This window comes from Dipodascopsis tothii, assembly GCF_038497935.1.
Source record: "Dipodascopsis tothii strain CBS 759.85 unplaced genomic scaffold V1510scaffold_11, whole genome shotgun sequence".
Taxonomy (NCBI): domain Eukaryota; kingdom Fungi; phylum Ascomycota; class Lipomycetes; order Lipomycetales; family Lipomycetaceae; genus Neoaidaea; species Neoaidaea tothii.
Window position 1 is genome coordinate 285,388 of NW_027117995.1, and position 21,927 is coordinate 307,314.

Genomic DNA, 21,927 nt, shown 5'->3' on the forward strand with positions numbered 1-21,927 from the left:
ACGGCACCACGTTCGTTGACCGGAGCATGCGCGACCTGCCGTCGCGTACGAACTCGGCCGGGACCGACATCCGCTTCGACGAGGACTACACGCAGGTCCACTCGGCGCGCGAGGACGTCTAGGCGGCGCAAGACTGGTCTATTCTTACGTACCGTGGCTTCTGTAATATATGTTACTACACTCTCTTGAATATATTTACGCCTCGCGAAGACGCGCCCACGGGCCGAAGGTGAGAAGATATGTACATGCCGCGCGGCGTCAGCTGTGCGGCGGAAGGTGAGCGGCGCCGAGAGCGGCGACGGGCAGTGCGGCTATGTGCCGTGCGGGTATATGCCGACGGGGGAGACCGATCGTGCGGCTATATGCGGGGAAGACCGATCGTGCGGCTGTATGCCGACTCAGTGTAGACCGTGCGTGCGGCTATGTGCCAGCCGTGCGGGCGGGTATATGCGCACGGACCGCGAGCGGCTATATGTGCACGGAGACCGCGGGCGGCTATATGCGCACAGCAGAGGCCGCGCGGGCGGCTATATGTCGCGGCCACCCGACACCTTCGTGCGGCTATATGCCCCGTCCGCCCACATAGCCGCAGTCTCGCAGCCCTCGTCTAGGGCTTCCGCGGCGCCCCGTGCGGCGTCCCCGGCGCGCGCACCGCAGACGCGCTGGCCGCCTTCGTCGGCGCCGGCCCGCCGCTCTCCACCATCCATTTCCACAGCATGCCCCGGCGCACCAGGCTGTCGTTGCGCGACGGCCGCTTCAGCCGCGGCGCCGGCTGGTCCTCGGCGTCGCCAAACAGGTGGCCCGTCAGCCGCGCGTGCAGCGCGTCGCGGTTGGCCTCGGAGGCCGCCGCGCGCGTCGCCGCCAGCAGCCGCTCGCGGCGGTCCTGGGCCGAGGCCTTGCGGAAGCGCAGCGCCGACCACAGCGACTTGCCCGCCGGCGGCTCCGGCACCGTCTCCGGCGCCCGCCACTGCGCGGCGTCCAGCGGCGGGTGGTACATGGGCTCGAGCTCGGCCGAGGCCGGGTACTCGGGCGTCGGCTTGAACGTCATCCGCGGCGGGTCGTACTTGGGCGCCGGCGCGTGGCCCGCCCAGAACGTGCGCAGCGCCGACAGCCCCGCCTCGGTGCGCGCGCGCAGGCCCGCCGGGTCGCGGCGCCGGCGGCCGCGGGGGTCGGACATCATGGTGATGTGCTGGACCTTGCGCAGGTTGCGCATGCCGTACAGCACCACGGTCCCCACGAGCACGGTCGCAAACGCGGTCACGCCCGCAAAGCCCACCACGGACTCCTCCAGCGTGTTGCGCAGGTTCATGCCGTACAGCGCCGCCACGAACGCGCCGCCGCCCAGCCCCAGCGTCATGATCGAGAACTTGAGCTCCAGCAGCATCAGCGCGTTCCGGTTCGAGTCCAGGATGATGTTCACGATCTCCTCCGTCGTCCGCACGTTGGACACCACCGACTGCGTCGCCTGCACGATCTCGTCGCAGTGCTTGTCGTACGACTCGAACAGCATCTCGACCTCCGAGTGCTGGTCCGGCGGCCGCGACCGCCCCGCCAGCTTCTCGGTCAGGTACATGCCCGCCAGGTCCTCGTCCTGCTCCAGCATGTCGTCCAGCACGTCCCGCACGAGCTGCGCCTTCTGCAGGAACGTCGACAGCGCCTTGGACTGGATCAGCAGGTGCCGCAGCTTCTCGCGGTCGATGTCGTCCTCCAGCTCCGACAGGATCGACGCCACCACCGACGTGTGCACCTTCATCTCGGCGTCCAGCGCGGTCACCACCGAGATCAGGATCGCCTCCAGCGCCCGCTGCTCGTACGGCAGCCCGCCCATCGCCGTCGAGCCCTGCTGGAGCTTGCCCTCGAGGTCGTACATGAACATGCTCTGCGTCTGCGAGTAGTCCCCGCCCCCGCCCGTCATGTCGAACAGGATCACCATGTCCGCCTTGATCAGCGCGCGGATGTGCAGCAGGTTGACCAGGATCGAGTTGTTGCGGACGAGGATCGACGGCACGATCGTGTGCGCGCCCGTGTCGAGCTTGCGCAGGTCCCGGGGGAGCAGCCCGTGCTTGGACAGCAGCTCGCTCTTCTTGAACTCGCCGGCGACCACCGACACCTGCCCGTTGTGGTCGAAGATCGTGCACCGGATCGAGTTTTCGGCCGTGGACTTGTGCATCAGGCTGCGCTCGAGCAGCAGATGCTCCAGCCGCGACTGCTGCCGGTCGCCGCCGCTGCCGCCGACGACGGCGTCGGCCGCGGCCGCGGCCGCCGCGGCCGCCGTCCCTGCCCCGGCCGGCTGCCGCGGCCGCATGCTTGTGCGGGTGCTGCGCCGCCGCAGAGGCCCGGACGGGCTGGCCGCCGTCTGCGGGCTTTCGGCCACGCCGCGGCCGGAAAACGCCCGCCCGCGGCCGCCGGCGGTCCCCAGCCCTCGCCCGGCCGTCTCAGGCCCGGCGCCGGCGCCGGCCACGGTCCTGCGGCCGCCGCCGGCCGTCTCCGGACGGTGTTTGTGCAAATTTCTCGTCGGCGTCCACGGCGCCACGGCCGCGCACGCCGGCCACGGCCGCCGCCACGGCCGCAGCCGTGCCGGCGCCCGTGCCAGCGGCCGCACCAGGCCGGTCGGCCAGCCTGCGGCCAGTTTGAGCGCCATCTGGGCGGATTCGTTCGTGTAGATGGATGGCGGAAGCTGGCGGCGCTGGGACCGTGTTTGGTAGAACTGCGCAACCCGATCCGGCAGCGACCGGCAGCAAGCAGAGCGCCCGCCATCGGCCATCCAACGGCCAGATCACGGCGGATGGACGAGCGCACGCACGAGCGCATCGAGCGCGGCGGCGCCGAGCGCGCGGACCGCGCGGACCGCGACCGCGGCGGCGATCGGGCGAAAACGGGCCGCAAGCAGGCCAAGCTGACGGCCTTCAAGACGGAGCCGGACGTGGCCGTGCCGGCGTTCTTCCGGCGGCTGCAGGCCGAGAGCCACGGGCTGCTGGCGCTGGAGCGCAGCGTGGAGGCCGCGCGGGCAGCGGGCGCGGGCGCGGGGCGGCGGCGGCGGCGGGTGTCGTCGGACGCGCTCGCGTCGGCCGTCGGCGAGGACAAATCGGCCGAGCTGGAGCGGATGCTGGCGCTGGCCGAGGGCGCGGAGGGCACGGAGGGCGGCGGGGCCGGCGCGGGCGCGGCGGACGAGCCGGCAGGCGCGGCGGACGCGGCGTGGGCCGACACGGACGACGACGCGCTGGCCGCACGCGTGTTTGCGCCGCAGCCGTGGCCGGACGAGCGGTTCCCGGACGACCCGTTCGTGGCCGCGGTGCTGCCGGCGGCGCCGGCCGCGGAGCGCGAGCGGATGGTGCTCTGGCTGGCGGGCCGGCGGGCCGGCGCGGACGAGCACCGGGCCGAGACGGTGCTGGCGAGCGCGCTGCGCAGCCCGCCCACGGTCACGGCCGAGCTGGTGGACCGCGTGTGGGAGCGGCTGGGCGGCGGGCCGGGCGTGGCGGCCGGCGGCGGCGCGGCGGCGCCGGCGGGCGTGGGCTACGCGTTTGCGGTGCTGGCTGCGGCGCCGCGGCCGGCGGGCGCGGCGTGGGTGCGGCTGGTGCGCGCGCTGGCGCTGGCGCTGGCCGCGGCGGACGCGCGCGAGGCGGCGGCGACCGCGCTGGAGGCCGTGGTCGGCGAGCCGGCGGCCGCGGAGATCGCCGAGGTTGCCGCGGCCGTCCTGGAGGCCGTGGAAGCGGCCGCACTGCGCCTGCGCATTGCGCGCGCGTTCCCTACGCGCACGGCCGCGCTGCTGCGCGTGCGCACGGCCCTGGCCGTGGGCACGTTCCTCTGCGGCGCCGGCCCGCCGGACGCGGCCGCCGCGGCCGCCATCGCCCGCGCCGCCGCCGGGCGCCGCCTCGGCCGCGCCCTGGCCGCGCGCATGGTCCGTGGCGTCTTCCGGCCCGCCGCCAGCGCGCCGCGCAGCGCGTTCCGCCAGCTCGCCGTCCTCCTGGACGCGCTCGACGTCGCGCTCGCCGGCAGCCCGCGCTCCGACACGGCCGCCGTCGCCAACGCGCTCCGCGCCACGTCCCGGCGCATCTTCGACCCCCAGGGCCGCTTCCGCGAGCGCTCGCTCGCGCGCGAGTCCGCCCAGCGCTGCGAGTTCCGGCTCCACTACCGCGCGTCAAAAGACAATAGCATGTATTAGGCCGGGGCCGTCTAGTCAAAGAACTTGCGAGTCGGCGACTCGCCAAAGATGGCCACGCGGATGGCGGGCAGCGACTCCTCCGAGAGCAGCTTGAGGCGCTCCTCGAGCGTGTTGGACACGACGATCTTGCCGCCCGAGCCGATGACGATCACGCCGCCGGCCGACTCGGCCGGCAGGGCCTCCGCGGCCACCGAGATCTTGACCTCGAAGCCGGCGGCCTCCTTGAACGCGGCCTCGGCCTGCGGGATGGCCGCCTTGACGACGTCGTAGTCGGCCTCGCGCGCCGACACCGCCACCGCGGGCTCGTAGAGCACGAACGCGCCCTCGAGGATGAGGTCCTTGAGCAGCGCCTGGTACGCGGCCGTGTCGGCCGTCACCTTCTTGAGCTCGACCTCGGCCTTGGCGAAGACGTCGTCGAGCACGGCCTGGCGCGCGGCGAGCACGCGCAGACGCGTCTTGTTGGTGATGTTGGACTTGGTGATCTGCTGGGCCAGGCCGGCCTGCTTGGTCTTGCGCTCGTACTGCTGGTCGATGATCGACGTCTCGTACCGGACAAGCTTGGCCTTCTCGATGGCGAAGTCCTCGTCGGCCGAGATCTGGATCTCGCGGGCCTTCTCGAGCGCCTCCTGCTTGATGAACTGCACCAGCTTCTTGAGCTCGGTGTCGACCTGGGGGTCAGCTGTGTTCTGGGTGGAGCCGAGGGCGGCCGGGGGGCGCGGCCGGAGCGGCGGCGGAGCGCCGACGGAGCGGGCGGCGGGGCGGCGACGGAGCGGGCGGCGGGGCGGACGAGCAGGTGCGCGGACGGAACGAGCGGCGGACGGGCGAGCAGGAGCACCAGCCGTGGCCGCGCGGCCGGCCCACGCCGAGCGGCTGGGCCTGGCCGAGTGGGCCGTCGTCGCCAGCCGCCGGCCGGCGGCCAGGGGCCACGCCGGGAGCCAGCGGACGCAATGCGCGCCGCCGCGACCGCTGCCACGCCGCGCAATGGCTGCCTGGCACGGCCGCCCCGCCGCACGCCACGTTCGGCGCTCTCCGACGGCGACCCGCGCGCGCCCGCCAGCCCGTGCGCGCCCGGCCCGGCCACCGTCCGCAGCCCTCGTCCGGCCGGCTCGCCTGGCCCAGCGGCCGCCTGGCCCGGCCCCGGCCGCGTCCGCAGCCCTCGTCCGGGGCCAGCACCGCCGCTCTCCACTATCACTCGCAATCGGCGCAATTGCACCGCACCCGCGCGCGGCGCCCCGAAACCATCGGCGCTCGGCCCGCCATCGGCTCCCCATCGCTGTCACTTACCTGGTCGTCTGTGAGAGCTGTGTTGGACATTTTGGCTGATACGATGAAGGATGAATGGAAGATAAAGAGTGCGGTCGTGTTAAATTTTGCTGCGACCCAGCGGGCCACTCGCCACGCCGAACGGGCTAGTGCGACTATCTAATCTAAGCACCGAAAACGGCTGCAGTCGCGGCGCACCTGTCGCGCCGCGCGGCACTTGCGGCCCCATCCGCCCCACCGGCGCCTCTCTCGGAGCTGTGGGGCAGTGGATCTGAGCCGCACACCGTGCGGCTCACTCCCGCCGCACGCCGTGCGGCGGACGCCGGCCAACCACGCCCCTTGCTTGCCCGCAGTAGCTCGGCCATTGGCCCACTGCGGGTCGCGCTGCCGCGGACCACCCGGCGCCGCACGCACGCTCGCGCCGGTACGCTGGTCCACTGGCTGGCTTGCTTGACCGGTGCCTGGGCCACAGCGCTGCGCCCGGGAGGGCATGGTACGCGGACGCGACGCCAGTCTCTGGTGAGCCGCAGCGTGCGGACAGCGTGGTAGGTGCAACGTGAGCCGCACGACGTGCGGCTGCGCGCGAGCCTCCGGCGGCGACTCCGTCGAGGGTGGCTGCCCTGCGGGCAGTTTTTCCGGTGTAACGTGCGCCGCACGCCGTGCGGCTGTGTCTACAAGTCTCCGGCGACGAGCTGCCGACATGGCTGCCTTCGACAGCAAGGCCTACAGTGAGCTGCTCGTCTGTAGACGGGTGCCGGCACATGTTGCGCCGGACCTCTGCCCGCAGGGCAGCCACCCTCGACGGAGTCGCCGCCGGAGGCTCGCACATCAGCCGCACGCCGTGCGGCGCACGGTCACCCGATCCACTGCCCGCAGGGCAGCTACCCTCGACGGAGTCGCCGCCGGAGGCTCGCACACGATGGCAGCCTGCGGGCAGTGACAGAGCCGTAGTGCGCCGCACGGTGTGCGACGAGCCGGAGGATCGCTACGCACGTAGGCATATAGCCGCAGGCGGCGATCCGTGCGGGTATATGCAGGCGCGCCGCACGGCGTGCGGCGCATGTGTGCGCGCGGCACGCGCGCCGCCCGGCGCACGACCGCCCCGTCGGCTGTTGCCACCCGGCCGCCGCCTACCGTGTCGTCACCGAGGGCAGGCTTGCGGCGTGCGTCGCGTGGTGGTGGCCGGCTCGGCGGCAGAAATGGCAAGGTTGACAAAAACGTCAAGTTTTCACCCCCGAAGATCAAGCTCGCCAGCATTCGACACAGACAATCGGCGCAGCCAGCACAATGCGCACAGTGTTTCTCGGGCTGATGGGCCGGCGGATGTGCGCGGCGTCGACCGGCGCAGGCGCGGCCAGTAGCCGGCCGGCGTGGGCGCGGCCGTCGGTGGCGAGCCAGATGGGCCGGCTGTGGAGCGTGCCTCCGCCGAGCCGGGGCCTGCACAGCAGCCCGGCCAGAGCGACCGCCGACAAGAGCGCACAGGCGGCCCGGGCCGCGCGGCTGATCGCGCGGCTGCCGCCGCGGCTGCAGGAGTACGCAAAGTCCTTCGTGGAGGCGCCGGCCGCCCACGCCTTCTCACTCTTTCTGCTGCACGAGGTGACGGCGGTGGTGCCGCTCTTCGGGCTGCTCTACGTCTTCCGCGCGCTGGACTGGGTCCCGCCGTTCTCGGACGAGCTGCTCGGGCTCGGCCGGACAGTGTTCGCCAAGATGGTAAGTGGCGCCCGGGTGGGCTGACACCAGGTCGCCGACAACCACTGGGCCGAGGAGGGCACGGCCGAGGCGGCCAAGCTCGTGCTGCAGGGCGCGACCGCGTACACGATCGTCAAGGTAGGTCCATTGGGAGCGCGCTGACGCAGATCCTGCTGCCGGTGCGGCTCGTGCTGTCGATCTGGCTCACGCCGTGGTTCACCCGGCTCTCGATCCTGCCGCTGATCGAGCTGTTCAACTCGGCCAAGCCGCGGCCGCGCGCGCGCAAGACGTCCGGCGTCGACTTTGACCAGATGCCGCGGCGCCGGCGGTGATAGATAGTAATTACAGCTTCTGCAGGTACCCCTGCTGTATCAACCGCAGCACGTCCGCCTGCCGCACGTAGAACTGGCTGTTCTTCTTGAGCGAGAGCACGCTGGCGTCAGCGGGCCCGCGCACGCACTCACCCGTATTCGGTCTGGATCTCGCCGGCGTCGCGCAGCACGCGCACGTCGATGAACAGGTCCCGCGGCGGCTCCATCGACCCCAGCAGGTCGATGTCGGTCCACTCGCCCTTGAGCTCGGCCAGGTTGTCGGCGTACCGCCGGAAGTAGTCCTCCTCGTCGGGGTGCCAGCCGGCGGTGGGCGCGGGCGCGTCCGAGCCGGCCTCGGTCTCGCTGGGCTCGAACTCGGCCCAGGCCAGCTGCTGGATGCGCTCGGCGCGCGTGCGGTGGTACGCCAGCAGACACCGCTTGTCGCGGCGCATGCACAGCTGGAGCATGAAGATCCCGGCGGCCGTGACCCGGTCCTGCGACGCGCGGAAGTTCTCGGGCGCCTGGGCGAGGACGATCTGGACGTCGCGCTGGAGGTCCCGGATCTCGCGGCACACGTCCGCGACCACGTCCGTCTGGTACATGGGCAGGCTCTGGAGGCCGCCGGCGCGCTTGGCGTCCTGGACGAGCTTGGCCCCGTCTGCGCCGTACATGGTCGATGGACGCGTCGGCGGCGCGCCGAGGGCGCGGAAGGACGCGCAGAGCCGCGGCGCGGCGCGGTTGTGCCGGCGGGGGGCCGGCGGCGGGACGGTTGTGCCGCGCGCTGGGCCGCGGCGCAGGCGCGGTTGTGCCGCTGGCCGCCGCGCGGCGCCGCACCTGTGCCATGCCGCCCGCGCCGCACCGCTCGTGCACTTGTGCCCCATCGCGCGCGCCGCGCGGCACCGTCCGGCGCCGCCCGTCCTGGCCTGCGTGTCTTCACCGTCCAGCTCGACCAGACTCGTTTACCACGACCCCAGGACATTCTCCGGCAGGACTCGGCCGCAGACCTCCCAGACCATCCAGGCCAAGCTCATCCAACCCCCGGACCGGTGGATGCGATAGTGCGGCGCGCGCGGAGCACGGAATCCGGCATCACACGCAATGAACCCCGTCCAGTTTCTCATCCTCGCCGCGATGGCGGCCACGGCCGCGGCCACGGCGCTGACGTACAACGTCGCCGCCAACGAGCGCGCGTGCTTCTACTCGCAGGTGCACCAGCCTGGCCTCAAGGTCGCGTTCTACTTTGCGGTAAGTGGCCCCGGGGGGGCGGGCTGACAGCCAGGTCCAGAGCGGCGGCTCGTTCGACATCGACTACTCGGTCTCGTCGCCGAGCCTCAAGGTCGTCCTCGACGGCGAGAAGGAGCGGCAGGGCGACTTTGTCTTCACGGCCAACGAGATCGGCGAGTACCGGTTCTGCTTCCTCAACGAGATGTCGACGTTCGCCGAGAAACTCGTCGATTTCGAGATCGCGGTCGAGAACGAGATGCGCGCCGAGCTGCCGATCAAGCAGGCCGGCGGCTCGGAGCAGGAGACGTCGCTGTTCGAGACGAGCGTGCACTCGCTCTCGGGCCAGCTGACGTCGATCTCGCGGTCGCAGAAGTACTTCCGCACGCGCGAGAACCGCAACTTCAGCACGGTCAAGTCGACCGAGAGCCGGATCTTCTACTTCTCGATCGTCGAGGTGCTGACGATCGTCGTCATGGCGGTCTTCCAGGTCGTCGTCGTCCAGTTCTTCTTCACCGGGTGTAAGTACGGGCGCGGCCCAGCTGACGCCAGCGCGCAAGGGCTTTGTGTAGCCGCCGCGGATAGAAATTACCACAAAATTAGCAATACAACTCATGAAAACAGAAACGATACTGGATAACAGGTCTGGTGGGCGCCGCAGCGCGGGCGGCGGCGTGTCCTCGCGCCTAGCGCTTGTGGCTGCGGCCGTACGAGCCCGACTGCAGGCCCTCGACCTCCATCTCGAGCGCCTTGATGCTGGCGTGCGTGGCCTCGAGGTCCTTGTTGAGCCGGTCGCGCTCGCCGATCAGGCGCTGCTCCCACTGGCGGAAGCGCTGCTCCTCGATCTTGACCTGCTCCGTGAAGCGCTTGCGCAGCGCCTCCTCCTCCTCCTTGAACTTGGGGTTGTCGAGCTTGCGCGGCCGCGCCTCGCCGAACTTGCGCGTCTCCATCTGCTGCGCGCGGTACGCCTCGTAGTGCAGCTCCTCGGTCTTGGTGATCAGGTCGAGCATGTGCGTGCGGATCAGCGTCTCGCGCAGGAGCACAAAGTCGCAGTGCTCCGAGTTCTCGACCTCGGCCACGCCCCACGGGTACTGCCGGCCCTTGACGACCTGGCCCGTCGGCGTCTGCACGTCCTTCTCCGAGCCGATGACCGCGAACGGCATCGCCGCCTGCCGTCAGCGCGCCCGCGCCCGCCACTTACGATCAGGTTGCGCGAGGCCTCCGCCACAGCCTCGTCCTCGCCGTCCACCGGCGGCACGTAGATCTTGATGCCCTGTGCCTCGGTCACCGCGCGGATCTGCCGTCAGCGCGCCCCGGCGCTCCACTCACCCGCGACTTGAACCGCGCCAGGTCCGCCGGCGACAGCGTGTCCGCCTTGGCGATCACCGGGATCAGGTTCACCCGCGTGCACAGCCGCTTCATCACCTCGATGTCCAGCGGCTTGAGCGTGTGGCCCGTCGGCCGGATGAAGTACAGGCACGCGTGCACCCGCGGGTCCGCCTTCTGCTCCCGGTTCGGCTGCTGCTCCTGCCGCATGTAGCTCTCCTGCTGGTCGTCCAGGAACTCCACGATCGGCATCCACGCCACCCGGTTGTTGACGTAGTCGCCGAACCCGGGCGTGTCGATCACCGTCAGGCCCAGGTTGAAGAACTTCTCCTCGAGCTGCGCCTTGGTGATCTCGATCTCCACCGTCTTGTTGGTCTGCTTCTCGTGGCGCCGCCGGTGGTCCGCGTGGTTCTTGATCGTCGTCGAGAACAGCGTGTTGACGAACGTGGTCTTGCCTGCTCCGTCAGCGCCGCCTGCCGGCTCACTTACCCAGGCCCGACTCGCCGCACACCATCAGCGTGAAGTTGGCGCCATTCTTGAAAACAATCTTGTGTCTGCCCGCGTCAGCTGCCGCCCGCCCGCAATCCATCGCGCCCGGTGCAATTCGGCGCGGCCGCCGGATGCGGATGCCCGCCCCACGCCGCGATCGTCCCGCACGGCCCTGCCCGGGACCTTCCGCGGCCTGTGCCGCCCGCCGCCCGTCGACCCCGCACCCTGTGCGCGTCCATCCGACGCGTCGACCTACCTCTGGTTGGGAAGGTTCGCGATGCCAATCTGCGGAGCCATTTCGCCGATTCTGTATTGGTCTATGGAGACTAGATTGACTTCTGGGTGCTTGGTGGATCAAATCTGAACGTCCGAGGTCGCTTATAAAAAATTGTAGTCAAAAGGATCTGTGGTCCAAGTCAAGATGCGAATTATTTTAAGGGGTCGGCGGTTTGATTGGGAAACGCCAAAACACAAAATATGCGCGTGCAGACCATGGCGGCTTCCGGGCATGCATGAGCGCGCGGTTGGGAGAGATGTGCCGGGACGGGGACGCGTGGCACGAGAGTTGCGCTGCAGCTGTGACGGCGCTGGGCCGGATCGGGCGCGAACGCGCGCTGGCGAGAGCACGTGTGTGCTGGCGTTCGGGCGCGGCGCGCGCGCGTTGCGGCAGAAGTGCAGCGCCGCGCGACGTCTGCGCGCGGCCCGCGCCCGACCGCGCGCGCCATGTGGCGCGGGCGCCAGGCACCGCCGCCGCCGCACTTTCGGCATAACTGCGCAACGCCGGGCGCGCGGCACGGTAGCCGGGTAACGTCTGCACCGGCCAAATTTTTTCTCGCCGTCGCTCCGCCGTCTCCAGCTCCATTCCCCCGTCCCACGATGATCACCAAGCAGAGCGGACTCCGCGGGTCAATGCTGCGGGTGCGCGGCGCGCTCGCCCCGGCGCTCCGTGCCGCCGACGCCCTCCGCGGCCTGCACGACGGCTCGTTCGAGGCCACCGTCTCGACCATCGACGCCAAGATCGAGCAGCACACGATGAAGCCGAAGCTGCGCAAGCTGCTGTATCGGCCGAGCAACACGCGCGTGCTCGAGATCAAGCCGCCGATCGACCCCAAGACCAAGCAGCCGTACACGCCGCGCAAGCCGCTGGCGAACGTGGCCAAGGCCGACCTGGCCCAGCTCGTCCGCGCGGTCGAGACGGCTGCGCACATGCGGGAGGTCAAGCGCATCTTCGAGAGCGTGCACCTGTCGGGCCTGTCGTCGGTGCCGGCCGCGTCTGCGCAGCAGCTCACGCGGCGCGCGGCCCTGGCCGGCCTCTTCCCCCAGCTGTCGGCGCTGGTCAGCATCCACAGCCACCTCGGGCTCTGCTTCGACGTCGAGGGCGCCCAGGAGTACCTGCGGGCGTGGCTCACGCGGTTCGACGCGCTCGGCAAGGGCCTGCACTCGGTCGAGCGGCTGCCGGCCGTGCTCAAGACGCTCAACCAGGCCGTGCGCGCCAACAAGGCGCTGGACGCCCAGGACGACAAGTACCTGGCCCAGTTCCCGCAGTTCTCGGGCCTGGCTGTGGCCGCGCTGGGCGTGATGCGCCGCAACACGGCCGAGCCCACGCCGGAGCAGCTCGAGCGGTACCAGCACCTGCTGGCGTCGTACCTGGGCGTGTTCCGCGGGTTCTTTGACCGCCTGTCGCGGTTCGAGGCCGAGCTGGCCGTCGCGGCCGAGCCCGGCCACCCGAAGCTGCGCGCCGCGGTCTCGCCGCTGCGGCCGTACGCGATCGACCTGGGCTATGTCGCCGAGGGGCTGCGCGCGGCCGCCGACGAGGCCGCGCTGGACGCCGACGCCCGCGCGTGGGCGGCCACGGCCGCCGCCGACGTCGCGGCCCTGCACGCGCAGGTCGTCGCCGCCATCGACCGCCACGCCGGGCTCTACCGCCACCAGCTCACGGCCGAGACCTACAAGGCGGGCGCGCGCGCCGAGGCGCCGGCCGAGGCCGACGCGGACGCCGAGGCCGCGTAGCCGGCTGCTAGTTGTACATAGACATATATTCGCATCGCCGCTTATTTCTTGGCGCCGTACTTCTGGGTCGCCTTGCCGTCCGGGATCGTGAAGAACACGGCCGGCTCGGTCTCGGTCGCGACCGAGTCCAGCCGGTAGTAGCCCTTGCGCTCGAACTGGATCACGTCGCCGACCTTCATGTCGCGCACGTTGACGTCGCCGAACGCGGCCGTGTGGAACTCGGTCGTCGGCGTGATGAAGTCGGCAAAGTTGTCGTCCTCCTCGAGCTTGTCCTTGGTGATGAGGTAGTCAAAGTCGACGAGGTCGACCGGAACCGCGTCCGGCGTCGCCGCCAGCCACGTCACCTTCTTCTCGGTCTTGCGGAAGTCGCCGTCGAGGTGGAGGTCGGCGGTGATGCCGGTGACGATGTCGCCCTCCTTGGCGATGGTCTTGATGATGGCGTTGCCCCAGTCCATGAGCGTGATCTCCTCGCCCTCCTTGAACGTCTGGGCGTCCTCCTGCTCGACGAGGATCTTGTCGGCCAGGATGAGCTTCTTGTTGCCGACCGCCGGGTTCTTCTTGTGCTTGGCGCGCTCCTCGGTGACGGGCGTGGCCGGCGCGTGCGCCAGCGACACCGTGACCGCGTTCTCCTTGGTCACGGCCGTGTGGCGCGGCGCGATCGGGTCGATCACCTTCTTGTTGGTCGCCCAGATCAGCGACCACTCCGAGTTGACGATGTTCTTGGACGGGCCCTGGGCCAGGATGAACGAGCGCAGGCCCTCGACCGACATGCCGCGGCGGCGCACGCCGCGCACGGTCGGGAACCGCGGGTCGTCCCAGCCGGCCACGATCTTCTCGTCGACGAACCACTGCAGCTTGCGCTTGCTGAGCAGCGTGCGCACAAAGTTCAGCCGGGCAAAGTCCCACACGTGCACCTTGCGCAGGTTCATGGCCTTGAGGAACCAGTCGTACTGCGCGTTGCGGTCGCGGTACTCGATCGTGCGCAGCGCGTGCGTGACTCCCTCGAGCGCGTCGATGATCGGGCAGCAGAAGTCGTACGTCGGGTAGACCTTCCACTTGGTGCCCGTGCGGTGGTGCGGCGTCAGGTTGCACCGGTAGATGACCGGGTCGCGCAGGGCCTTGTTGGGCGCGTCGACCGAGATCTTGGCGCGCAGGCAGTTCTTGAGGCCCTCCTCGGTGCCGTTCGTCATCTCCTCCTTGAACAGGCGCAGGTTCTCCTCGACCGTGCGGTCGCGGCGCGCGCTCGGCACGCCGTCCGTGCGCTCCTGTCTCATCTGGTCCACGGGCGTGTCGTCCACGTACGCCTTGCCCTCCTCGATCATCTTGATCGCCAGCGCGTACATGTGGTCAAAGTTGTCCGACGAGTACGTGATCACGTCGCCCTTGATCCCGAGCAGCTCGAGGTCCTCGATGATCGACTGCTGGAACTCCATCTTCTCCTTGCTCGGGTTGGTGTCGTCGAAGCGCACAATCAGCTTGCCCTTGTACATCTGCGCAAAGTACTGGTTCAGCATCGCCGCCTTGGCGTGTCCGATGTGCAGGTATCCGCTCGGCTCGGGCGGGAACCGCGTCACCACCTGGCCCTCGACCGCGTCCGGCAGGCCGATGTTGAAGTTCGCCTGCGACGTCTGCTTGCCGGGCTTGTCCGTCTTGCGCTTCTCGTTCATCTCCTTGATCAGCTGGTCGACCGCGCCCGTGAACCGCGCGTCGTGCTGCTCGAGGAACCGGTACCACCGGCTGACGTTGATCACGCTGCGGCTCTTGATCGCGCCGCCCACCACCGGGTTCGCGCGCAGCGCGCCCCACACGGCCACGTCCGCCGCCGTCAGCGAGTACCCCACAAAGTACGACCGGAAGTTGAGGTGCGACTCGAGCTCGTCCAGCGACGGCGTCAGCGACTTGAAGTCCTTCACGCCCAGCTTGGCGCTCGCAAACTCGATCCAGTGGTCCACGTCCGCCGTCGCCGCGCCCTTGTAGAACGTCTCCGGGAACTGCGCGGCAATTGCCTTGAGCACCGTCGCGGTGCCGTAGATGGCCGCCGATCCCTGCGTGTACGACACCGTCGACTCCGCGATCTCCTTCTCGATCAGCGGCCCCGCCGTGTGGTACGCGATCTCAATCGCGCCCGCCTTGACATCGTTCTGGATCGCCGCAGCGATCAGGCAAGCGTACGCCACCTGGGGCGCGCTGGTAGAGACAGTGAGCACAGCCGACATTTTGTTTGGTGAAAAAATCTTTTGCGGCGTAACGATCAAATTCGTTCTGGCGGATTCCCTAGGTCACGTGCCCACCCGCGCACGGCCCTCGCATGATTCATGCGCCTTGGCTGAAACAGAAAACGTAATATTTATTAATATATGTACTGGAATAATTACATGCAAAATATATAACTAGCGAAACTTTTCGTTCATCTGTGTACTGAGAAATCTGGCGGCAATCACGAGCCGGAGACTGTCTCTTGTGGGATCCCAGCTTTCGGTGGACTAATAAATGGTCATAATAGATTCATCGACAAGCGAAGTGAGGTATGGCATTAAACAACAGTGCCCATGATGCTATGTAGATTTCTTTCTCTTGATTCAGATCTGTGAACTTTTATTTCCCTACTAACTTTTGCAGCTGATTTCAAAAAAAAAATAAAAAAAAAATGTAGGATGTTTTTATATAAGGCAACGAAAAGATAATTTAAGGATAGAAGGTAGAACTTTAGAAGAAGAGTTCGTTGCCTGTCCTCTGACCGCGGAAAGAGGCGACAAGAGCACGTATTTCAGGCCGTCCAAGGAAATGCAGGTGAGGTGTTGGTCAGGGCACGCGAGACGGCAGCAGGCCGACGGCGACGAATCTCGTTACAGTCTGGATGATGCTCGCGGGCACGGCCGCCGGGTCGTCGCATGTCGATAGGCCAAAAAAACTGGATCAGTCCCCCGTTCAGTCTCCGAAGCTAATTAGAGAAACACATGCAATTTTTTTCAGAACTCCTATGTGAGAATATCAATCAATATCAATCATCTATCGTATATAGTAGTATGCTCAGTCGAGGCCACACGTCGGATGAGCCGCGAGTCGTTGTCTCGGTCCATGGCAGGTGAAGACGGCCGGGCGCGAGCCAGGCCAGGGTCCGGCGGATCCAGCATGTAAATCATGAAACAAAGCAATGATAAAAAGATAAGATAGTGGCTGGAGCACAGGCGGAACGTAAAGATAAAAAGGTAAGCAGCCGGCGCGCCGGGCGCCGGGGCCCGGCGCGCCGCCGATGTGGGGAGGTATGAGAACGCCGGCAACGCTCAGTTGCCCGACGTCTTGGGGATAAATGCAGGGGCCTCGGACGACAGCTTGGTGAACTTGGCGTCGGCTGCCGCAAACTCGTCCGGGCTGCCGTACCGGCCCGCGTTCTGCTTCTCGTGCGCGACCAGCGCCTCGGCCTCCTCGTCGTCCTTGCCGAACGGCAGACGCTCGTCCGCGGGGAGCACCCACGCGGACCAGCGCTCGCGCTGGCGCACCTTGTTGCCGACGAGCTCGACGATGTGCGAGTGCCGGATGGCGTCCAGGAGCACGGCCATGTCCCCGTTGGTCAGGGACTTGACCCGGTTGAAGTTGGCGAGCACCTGGACCGGCACCAGTCCGGCGCTGTTCATATTCCGCCGCAGGAAGATGTCCTTGCACAGGTTCTCGGTCGAGAAGTAGTAGTCGACCTGGGCCGTGACCACGTTCATCGGCTCGAACATGTAGCCGGGGAAGACGGCGGGCTGGGGAGGGAACACGTGCGTGAACGCGTACATGCTAAAGTCCTGCTGCGGCGCAAAGTACTGTCTCTGGACCGCCGGGAACGTCGGGCCACCAGCCGACTGTCGCCGGAACTGGTTGTTCTTGAAGTTGTGGTGTTGGTAACCGTAATGCTGGGGGTTCTGCTGGCTGTACTGCGGGCTCGAGTGCACCGGCCGCGGCGAGATCCGCTGGCTGTTCTTGGCAGCCGCCTGCTGCTGGTTGGCCTTCGGCAGCTGCTGGGTGCCCGTGTGGTTGACGCCGTTGGGCGTGAATATCCGGCCCGACGGCGACGTCTGCGTCGCACCGTTCACGGCCGCGGTCGTGCCGTTGACGTAGCCGGCGCGCGCAAAGCGCGCCTTGTCCTTGCCCTGCCCGTATGCGGCTGACCCCGGCACGGCGGCAGCCGCTTGAGCGTCAAACTCGACGTCCGCCTTGGCCTGGGTTGGCGAGTCCTGGCCGAGGAACGCGTCCGCGTCCGCGACCGAGTCTTTCCGCGCCGGCTTGCCGTCCTTCTCGTCCTTCTCCTTCTCGTCTCTGAAGCCCTGCTTGTCCGTGCGCTTGGTCCACTTCTCGTTCTGCGGGCCCGGACCCGTCTTTCTGTCGGACGGGCCGTTGGCCAGGTTGCCCTTCTGTCTGTTGTTCTTGGCGAACGACCGGTTGCCACGAGCCGTGGCGTGCTCGGCGTCGCCGTGCGCGTTGCCGTTCGGCTTGTTGCCGGCGTTGGCCCGGGGGAACGGCTTGTTGCTCCGCGGCGGCTGCTTGGCCGACATGAGCACCGACGGCGACAGCGGCACCCACTTCTCCTTGCCGGTCTGGCGGCTCTTGGCCTCCTTGGGGCCCTTCTTGGCGAGGTCGGGCGACACGTCCTCCTCGGGCGTGGGCCAGTTCTTGGCGTCCAGCACGCCCGCCGCCTTGCTGCCCTTGCCAGCGCCGCCGAGCGACTCCATCTCGGCCGGCAACGGGTCCGTCGACGTCGGCACAGCCGCGCCCGTCAGGTTCTCTTCTCTCAGCTTCCAGGGGTTGACCTTGGGAACCGGCGCGGGTGTCAGGTTCTGCTTGGTGGCGACTGCCGCGGGCGAGTCAGACGAGCTCGAGTCGGCGGTCGACGTGGTGGACGATGTGGTCGATGACGAGGAGGATGCATTAGTGGCCGACGCCACGTCGCTAGACGCGCTGTCGGTCGAGGGCGTGAGGTCGGTGGGGGTGGTCTCAGGCGACGTGGGCTTGACCGCCTTGAGCGACGTGTCTATGCTGGACTTGGTGTCCACGGCGCCCTCTGGCGAGCTCGTGATCAGAGTGTTCTCGGTCGCCGGCGACGACTCGGACGATTTTCTGGGGACGGCCCAAGCGGACACAGGTTTGCCTCCTGCAGCGAGCGCATATGACGACGGGGTGGTCGGCGGAATAGTTGTTGCCGACATGACTGAGATGGCCGCGACAGCAGAGTAGGACGGAAGGCGAATCTGCGAGTATTTGGCGGAACCACAACAAACGGCCAAAAAGGATGTCGCACAAAAACAGGATAGATGAACCAAAAATCTGGCGGGTCAGCAGAGTCCGCGGGCTGGAAGTCGCACCGCGCACGCGCGCAACGCCGAACAAACGTACCAGAGAAGAGTGCTCTAGAACCTGAGATCCGAATCCTTGATCAATTAGAGGCCAAACAAAGTCTCGTCTACTGGAATCTGCGACCGTTAGCATCTGCGAAGGGTCCCGTTTCTGGCGCACGAAAGCCGCGACCGCGGTGCGCGCCGACAAACTGGCGCAGAGATCGGCTGCACACAGGCCCGCACGCGCGCGCCTGTCGCCTGCCGTCGGCCGCGGGCGATCGTGGCCGGGCGGACGCCGCACCTGCACCGCCGCACGCCCGCCACTGATTGCTGCCGTCCGCCCGGCCACACGGCGACCGCGGGTCCGTCCGCGGCGTTCGCCACCCGCGAACACGCTGGCACAGGCGATGGCCTGGAATCCACCGCGCCGGTATGGAAAAAACAGCAAAAAAGGTACTCACCCACGCTACAGCTGTTTCGCAAATTAGACCTTCGTGAGACCAGTAATAGACCGCGGGACCCAATTAACTGAGATGAATGAAACGAAAAGAAAATATATATATGTATATATATATAGGCAGTTGGCTAGAAACAACAACAGAAGAAATGATTGCAGGGAAAAAATGACGAGTAAAATAATTTTTATGAAAATTTTGGTGTTGTAGTGTATAGTCTGCGTAGATTCCTTGGATTTCAATTAACTGACCCAGAGATATTCGACGAAAAGCAAATGGGTGTGTGACCCGACGCCCCTGTAGCCAACCTAGACGGCGCGGGGTTGTGAAGGTTGTGGCTGCAGCCGGGCATGCGTGCGGCACTTGTGCTAGTCAGCAGCACTTTTCAGCGCGCCGAGCCAGGTCGGGTCCGCGCTCGGTCACCAGGCACGGACCGAGTCCAGGTCACAGCCAATATTGAGTGGTGCTCTGCGCAAGTTTGACTGCTAAATGCTCAGGCGTTTGTGACCCTCAGCCACGCAGACGCAGAGGGTTGCGACACACGGCACTAGCAACGCACCTACTCGGAGGCTTTCTACGCCGGCGAGCCCTTGGAAGCGCATATCCCCTGCTGTTGTGGCCCGCCCGGCCGTCTTGGGGGTGCACGCGGTTGCGGCGCCGGCAGGACGTGTAAACACGACACGCGTATTTTACAGTATAGCCCAGTAACCCCTAGACCGTCTGGGCTGCCTGCCAGCATCTGCACGCCGCTGTCGGCCCGCGCCGGCCTCTACGGAGGCAGCCGGCGATAATTATCCTGGGCGCTCTAATAGGCCAAGCCGTGCCGCGCGTGGCCTGCATCCGCCGCCGTTCGGCCCGTGACGCCCACGCTCTAGCCGGCTTAATGCACAAGCGAGCCTGAGCCGCGAGTGGCTCGCGAGTGACCCGCGAGTGGCCCGCGAGCGGGCCCGCCAGGGCCACTGCGGCTAGCTCGGACCCGTAGACCCATGGAGATAGTATGGCGGGCAACGTGAACAGCTAGGTATACACTTGCGGGGTTAGCTCAGTTGGGAGAGCGTCAGACTGAAGCGTGACTTTGGTTCTGTGATCTGAAGGTCCTGTGTTCGATCCACAGACATCGCAATTGATTTTTTTTGGCGCGGGACGCGTCGGGGCCGCCGCCGGCGCCGCCACCGACGCGCACAGAGAGGCCGGAAGCCGAGCCCGGCCGGCGCCGCGCGCACAGACCGCACGCGCCGCCGCGCACGTGTCGCCGAACAGCGCGACGTCGCGTGCCCGGCGTCGCGTGCGCACTCATCGGTGCCACGTCGGCCTTGGCGCCCCCGCCGCCAACGCTCGGCGACCGGCCGGTCCTCCCGCCGTGCTCTACCAAAGCCTAGAGTCGTGTACATTGTTCTATATATGCCGGAAATGCTAGTCAGGAGAGGGGGATGCAATTCGCGCGTCACAAGTGGCCGCCGCGCACAATGGGCTCGGACTTGATCAGGCCGGCCTCAGCGTCAAGGATGCCCTGCAGGGCCTGGCACACGCTGTCGAGGTCGCTGAACAGCGACACGTGGCCCACGTCAGACGCGATACGCGCGCACACCGAGAATCCCTGGGGCGGCATCAGATGCTTGACGTGAACGACACCGTCGCCGGCGCCAAAGATCATGTCCTCGTACATGGTGTCGGCGATGGCCTCGCGGCTGCGCACGCGCGCGCCACGCACGGTCGGGACCGTGCGACCGTAAACGACGGCCAGCGGCGGGTACGTTTTGGTGGGATCGAACTTGAGCGACTCCTTGAAGGCGCGCACGCGCGGCAAAACACGCGTGAGGTACTCGACAGCGTTGTCGTAGTCGCGGACAGCCTGGGCCGCGTCGGCGGCCTCGTCGCTCGGCTTGCGCTCGAGGTACGGCAGGCTCGGCAGGTGGATGGCCGAGGACGAGCGGCGACGGGCGGACGGGCGCGCGGTGGGCTGCGCAAGCGCGTAGTCGGTCCAGGTCTTGGGGTCGAAGAAGTCGAGCTCGAGCTCGGCAGCGGTGTCGGCCTCGACGAAGCACTGGCCCTCGAGCGGCAGGAAGCTGAAGCTGCTGCGCATGGAGAACGTGACCTCGGCCGAGAGCACGCGCGACGAGAGCATGACGGACTCGCCCAGCTTGAGCGGACCGAGGATGTTGACGCACGACGACGGCACGCCGGCGTAGATCAGGCCGCGGAACAGCGTCGGGTCGCGCTGCATGGCCGCGTGAGCGACCAGGCCGCCCATCGAGTGGGCCATGACGATCGCTGGACGGCCGCGGCGGCGCGCGCGCAGGCGGCGCAGAAAGTCGTGCAGGTCGTCGGCGACCTTGTCGAGCGAGACCCGCCAGTCGTACGACCACTCGTGCACGGTGCAGTTCGGGTTCTGGCGCAGCCGCCGGATCAGCTTGCGCGAAACGTCGACCGGGCCGAGGTGCGTGAGCATGCCGTCGGGGTAGATCGTGTCGGTGACGTTGTCTTCGGCGGCGTCGTCAAGGCCGAGCGCGAGATCGACCTTGCGGATGTTGAGGCCGACCTTGATCGGAATCCACACCCGGCGCCGCGAGTGCGCGTCCCGCAGGATGCTGCCGCGGTAGCCGCCGAGGATCACGACGTCGCCGGCCATGGCCGAGAAGGCGTCGGCGCGCGCGGCCGGCGCGCGCGTGATCATCGGCCGCAGCGACGCCTTGATCGCACGCAGCCGCACGTTGTCCATCTGGGACACGTGCGAGAACAGCGACTCGTCGTCGGATGAGTCGTCCTGGTCGTACTGGAGCTGGGGCACGCGCAGCGGTGACGGCCCGACCTTGTCGTCGGCGCCAAAGGGCAGCGCCGCCCGCAGCGACGGCGCCCACCGCAGGTAGCGCCGCGGACCGACCGGATCGCTGTCGTCGTCGACCTCGTCCGCGACCGAGCGCGGCCGCCGGTCGGCGACGGGGTGCCGGGTGAGCTTGCGTGCCAGCCGCGAGTCGCGCAGATCACGCAGAGTCCGCAGCGGCGACGCCTGAGGGATCGTGAATGGTAGTGAGAACGAGAAGATCGAGGCCGAGCCGTCGTCGCCCGCCGGTGCGGTCGCCGGCCGGTCGCGCGCGCCGGAGCTGCCGCTGGGCGGGTGGTCTAGCGAGACCGACGCCGCCAGGTCATCTGCGAGCTCGTCGGCCAGGTCGTCCGGCCGACCCTCGGACCACGTCTTGTCGGCCACAGCCGCAGCCAGGCCGTCGAACCGGTCCGGCCAGTCCTCGACGGCGTCAAAGTACACGCTCGCGTGCAGGTCCTCCTGGCGGCGTCCGTCCGGCCGCCGGTCCATGTTGCTCGCCACCGGCCGCAAGATCGGGGGGTTGTCTGTCACGGACGGCATCGGCGTATACTATCGCCGGCAGCGCTCGAGCACTGTCAGTTCGCTAATCGCCTGTGACACCGCGAACAGCGTGGATCGGTGGAAAAAAATGGGGCCGGTGTCGGTTTTTCTTGCCTGCGCATGCGGCCGATGTGCTCAGCCTCGGAACGCTCGCAGCCGGGCCCGAAATGGCGGCACGGACGGCTGGACCTTGCCTTATTCGGAATTAAGACTTGTGAGTACTCACTGACCTGCATCGTCGACCCGCGCTAGCCAAGACTGCCATTAGTCGGCCCGGCCGCTTTCACATGTCACCGCCGGGCCCCGGCGGCGACGGGCGAGGACG

At 67.8% G+C, this 21,927-nt stretch overlaps 11 protein-coding genes and 1 non-coding gene across 12 annotated transcripts; 5 read left to right on the plus strand and 7 right to left on the minus strand.

The window, feature by feature from the left end:
* Positions 1–298: 298 nt before the first annotated feature.
* On the minus strand, positions 299–2,462 carry V1510DRAFT_109569 (mitochondrial inner membrane magnesium transporter LPE10). Its single transcript, XM_066930232.1, has 2 exons — positions 1,165–2,462; positions 299–622 (listed from the first exon to the last, which is right to left on the minus strand). Exons 1-2 carry the CDS (start codon positions 2,303–2,305, stop codon positions 528–530), a joined length of 1,236 nt encoding a protein of 411 aa, XP_066789574.1. The 5' UTR covers positions 2,306–2,462; the 3' UTR covers positions 299–527.
* Positions 2,463–4,173: 1,711 nt separating this feature from the next.
* V1510DRAFT_363723 (ATPase, V1/A1 complex, subunit E) lies at positions 4,174–5,476 on the minus strand (the record flags this gene model as incomplete). Its single annotated transcript, XM_066931153.1, has 2 exons — positions 4,174–4,830; positions 5,447–5,476. 2 exons carry the CDS (start codon positions 5,474–5,476, stop codon positions 4,174–4,176), a joined length of 687 nt encoding a protein of 228 aa, XP_066789575.1.
* Positions 5,477–6,064: 588 nt separating this feature from the next.
* On the plus strand, positions 6,065–7,121 carry V1510DRAFT_109594 (uncharacterized protein). Its single transcript, XM_066930233.1, has one exon. The coding sequence runs from the start codon at positions 6,187–6,189 to the stop codon at positions 6,784–6,786; it is 600 nt and encodes a 199-aa protein (XP_066789576.1). The 5' UTR covers positions 6,065–6,186; the 3' UTR covers positions 6,787–7,121.
* On the plus strand, positions 6,824–7,446 carry V1510DRAFT_363948 (uncharacterized protein; the record flags this gene model as incomplete). The annotated part of the gene is made up of 3 exons (XM_066931165.1): positions 6,824–7,135; positions 7,166–7,252; positions 7,282–7,446. 3 exons carry the CDS (start codon positions 6,824–6,826, stop codon positions 7,444–7,446), a joined length of 564 nt encoding a protein of 187 aa, XP_066789577.1.
* V1510DRAFT_415469 (uncharacterized protein) lies at positions 7,221–8,115 on the minus strand. Its single transcript, XM_066933599.1, has 2 exons — positions 7,579–8,115; positions 7,221–7,547 (listed from the first exon to the last, which is right to left on the minus strand). Exons 1-2 carry the CDS (start codon positions 8,094–8,096, stop codon positions 7,457–7,459), a joined length of 609 nt encoding a protein of 202 aa, XP_066789578.1. The 5' UTR covers positions 8,097–8,115; the 3' UTR covers positions 7,221–7,456.
* Positions 8,116–8,377: 262 nt separating this feature from the next.
* V1510DRAFT_415470 (emp24/gp25L/p24 family/GOLD-domain-containing protein) lies at positions 8,378–9,273 on the plus strand. The gene is made up of 3 exons (XM_066933600.1): positions 8,378–8,670; positions 8,705–9,167; positions 9,199–9,273. Exons 1-3 carry the CDS (start codon positions 8,524–8,526, stop codon positions 9,216–9,218), a joined length of 630 nt encoding a protein of 209 aa, XP_066789579.1. The 5' UTR covers positions 8,378–8,523; the 3' UTR covers positions 9,219–9,273.
* Positions 9,075–10,918, minus strand: V1510DRAFT_415472 (Septin-domain-containing protein). The gene is made up of 5 exons (XM_066933601.1): positions 10,718–10,918; positions 10,462–10,526; positions 9,976–10,427; positions 9,848–9,943; positions 9,075–9,815 (listed from the first exon to the last, which is right to left on the minus strand). The coding sequence occupies exons 1-5, from the start codon at positions 10,756–10,758 to the stop codon at positions 9,333–9,335; spliced, it is 1,137 nt and encodes a 378-aa protein (XP_066789580.1). The 5' UTR covers positions 10,759–10,918; the 3' UTR covers positions 9,075–9,332.
* A 306-nt stretch (positions 10,919–11,224) lies between these two features.
* Positions 11,225–12,471, plus strand: V1510DRAFT_429732 (uncharacterized protein; the record flags this gene model as incomplete). The annotated part of the gene is made up of 1 exon (XM_066935330.1): positions 11,225–12,471. Exon 1 carries the CDS (start codon positions 11,338–11,340, stop codon positions 12,469–12,471), a length of 1,134 nt encoding a protein of 377 aa, XP_066789581.1. The 5' UTR covers positions 11,225–11,337.
* An 8-nt stretch (positions 12,472–12,479) lies between these two features.
* Positions 12,480–14,693, minus strand: V1510DRAFT_415474 (glutamyl-tRNA synthetase). The gene has a single exon (XM_066933602.1). It carries the CDS (start codon positions 14,685–14,687, stop codon positions 12,513–12,515), a length of 2,175 nt encoding a protein of 724 aa, XP_066789582.1. The 5' UTR covers positions 14,688–14,693; the 3' UTR covers positions 12,480–12,512.
* A 1,062-nt stretch (positions 14,694–15,755) lies between these two features.
* V1510DRAFT_406838 (uncharacterized protein) lies at positions 15,756–17,657 on the minus strand (the record flags this gene model as incomplete). The annotated part of the gene is made up of 1 exon (XM_066932394.1): positions 15,756–17,657. One exon carries the CDS (start codon positions 17,655–17,657, stop codon positions 15,756–15,758), a length of 1,902 nt encoding a protein of 633 aa, XP_066789583.1.
* A 1,615-nt stretch (positions 17,658–19,272) lies between these two features.
* On the plus strand, positions 19,273–19,363 carry V1510DRAFT_t103. The gene has a single exon. It is a non-coding gene; the product is annotated as a tRNA-Phe (tRNA).
* A 242-nt stretch (positions 19,364–19,605) lies between these two features.
* Positions 19,606–21,809, minus strand: V1510DRAFT_415480 (uncharacterized protein). The gene has a single exon (XM_066933603.1). The coding sequence runs from the start codon at positions 21,600–21,602 to the stop codon at positions 19,686–19,688; it is 1,917 nt and encodes a 638-aa protein (XP_066789584.1). The 5' UTR covers positions 21,603–21,809; the 3' UTR covers positions 19,606–19,685.
* Between the last annotated feature and the right edge of the window lie 118 nt (positions 21,810–21,927).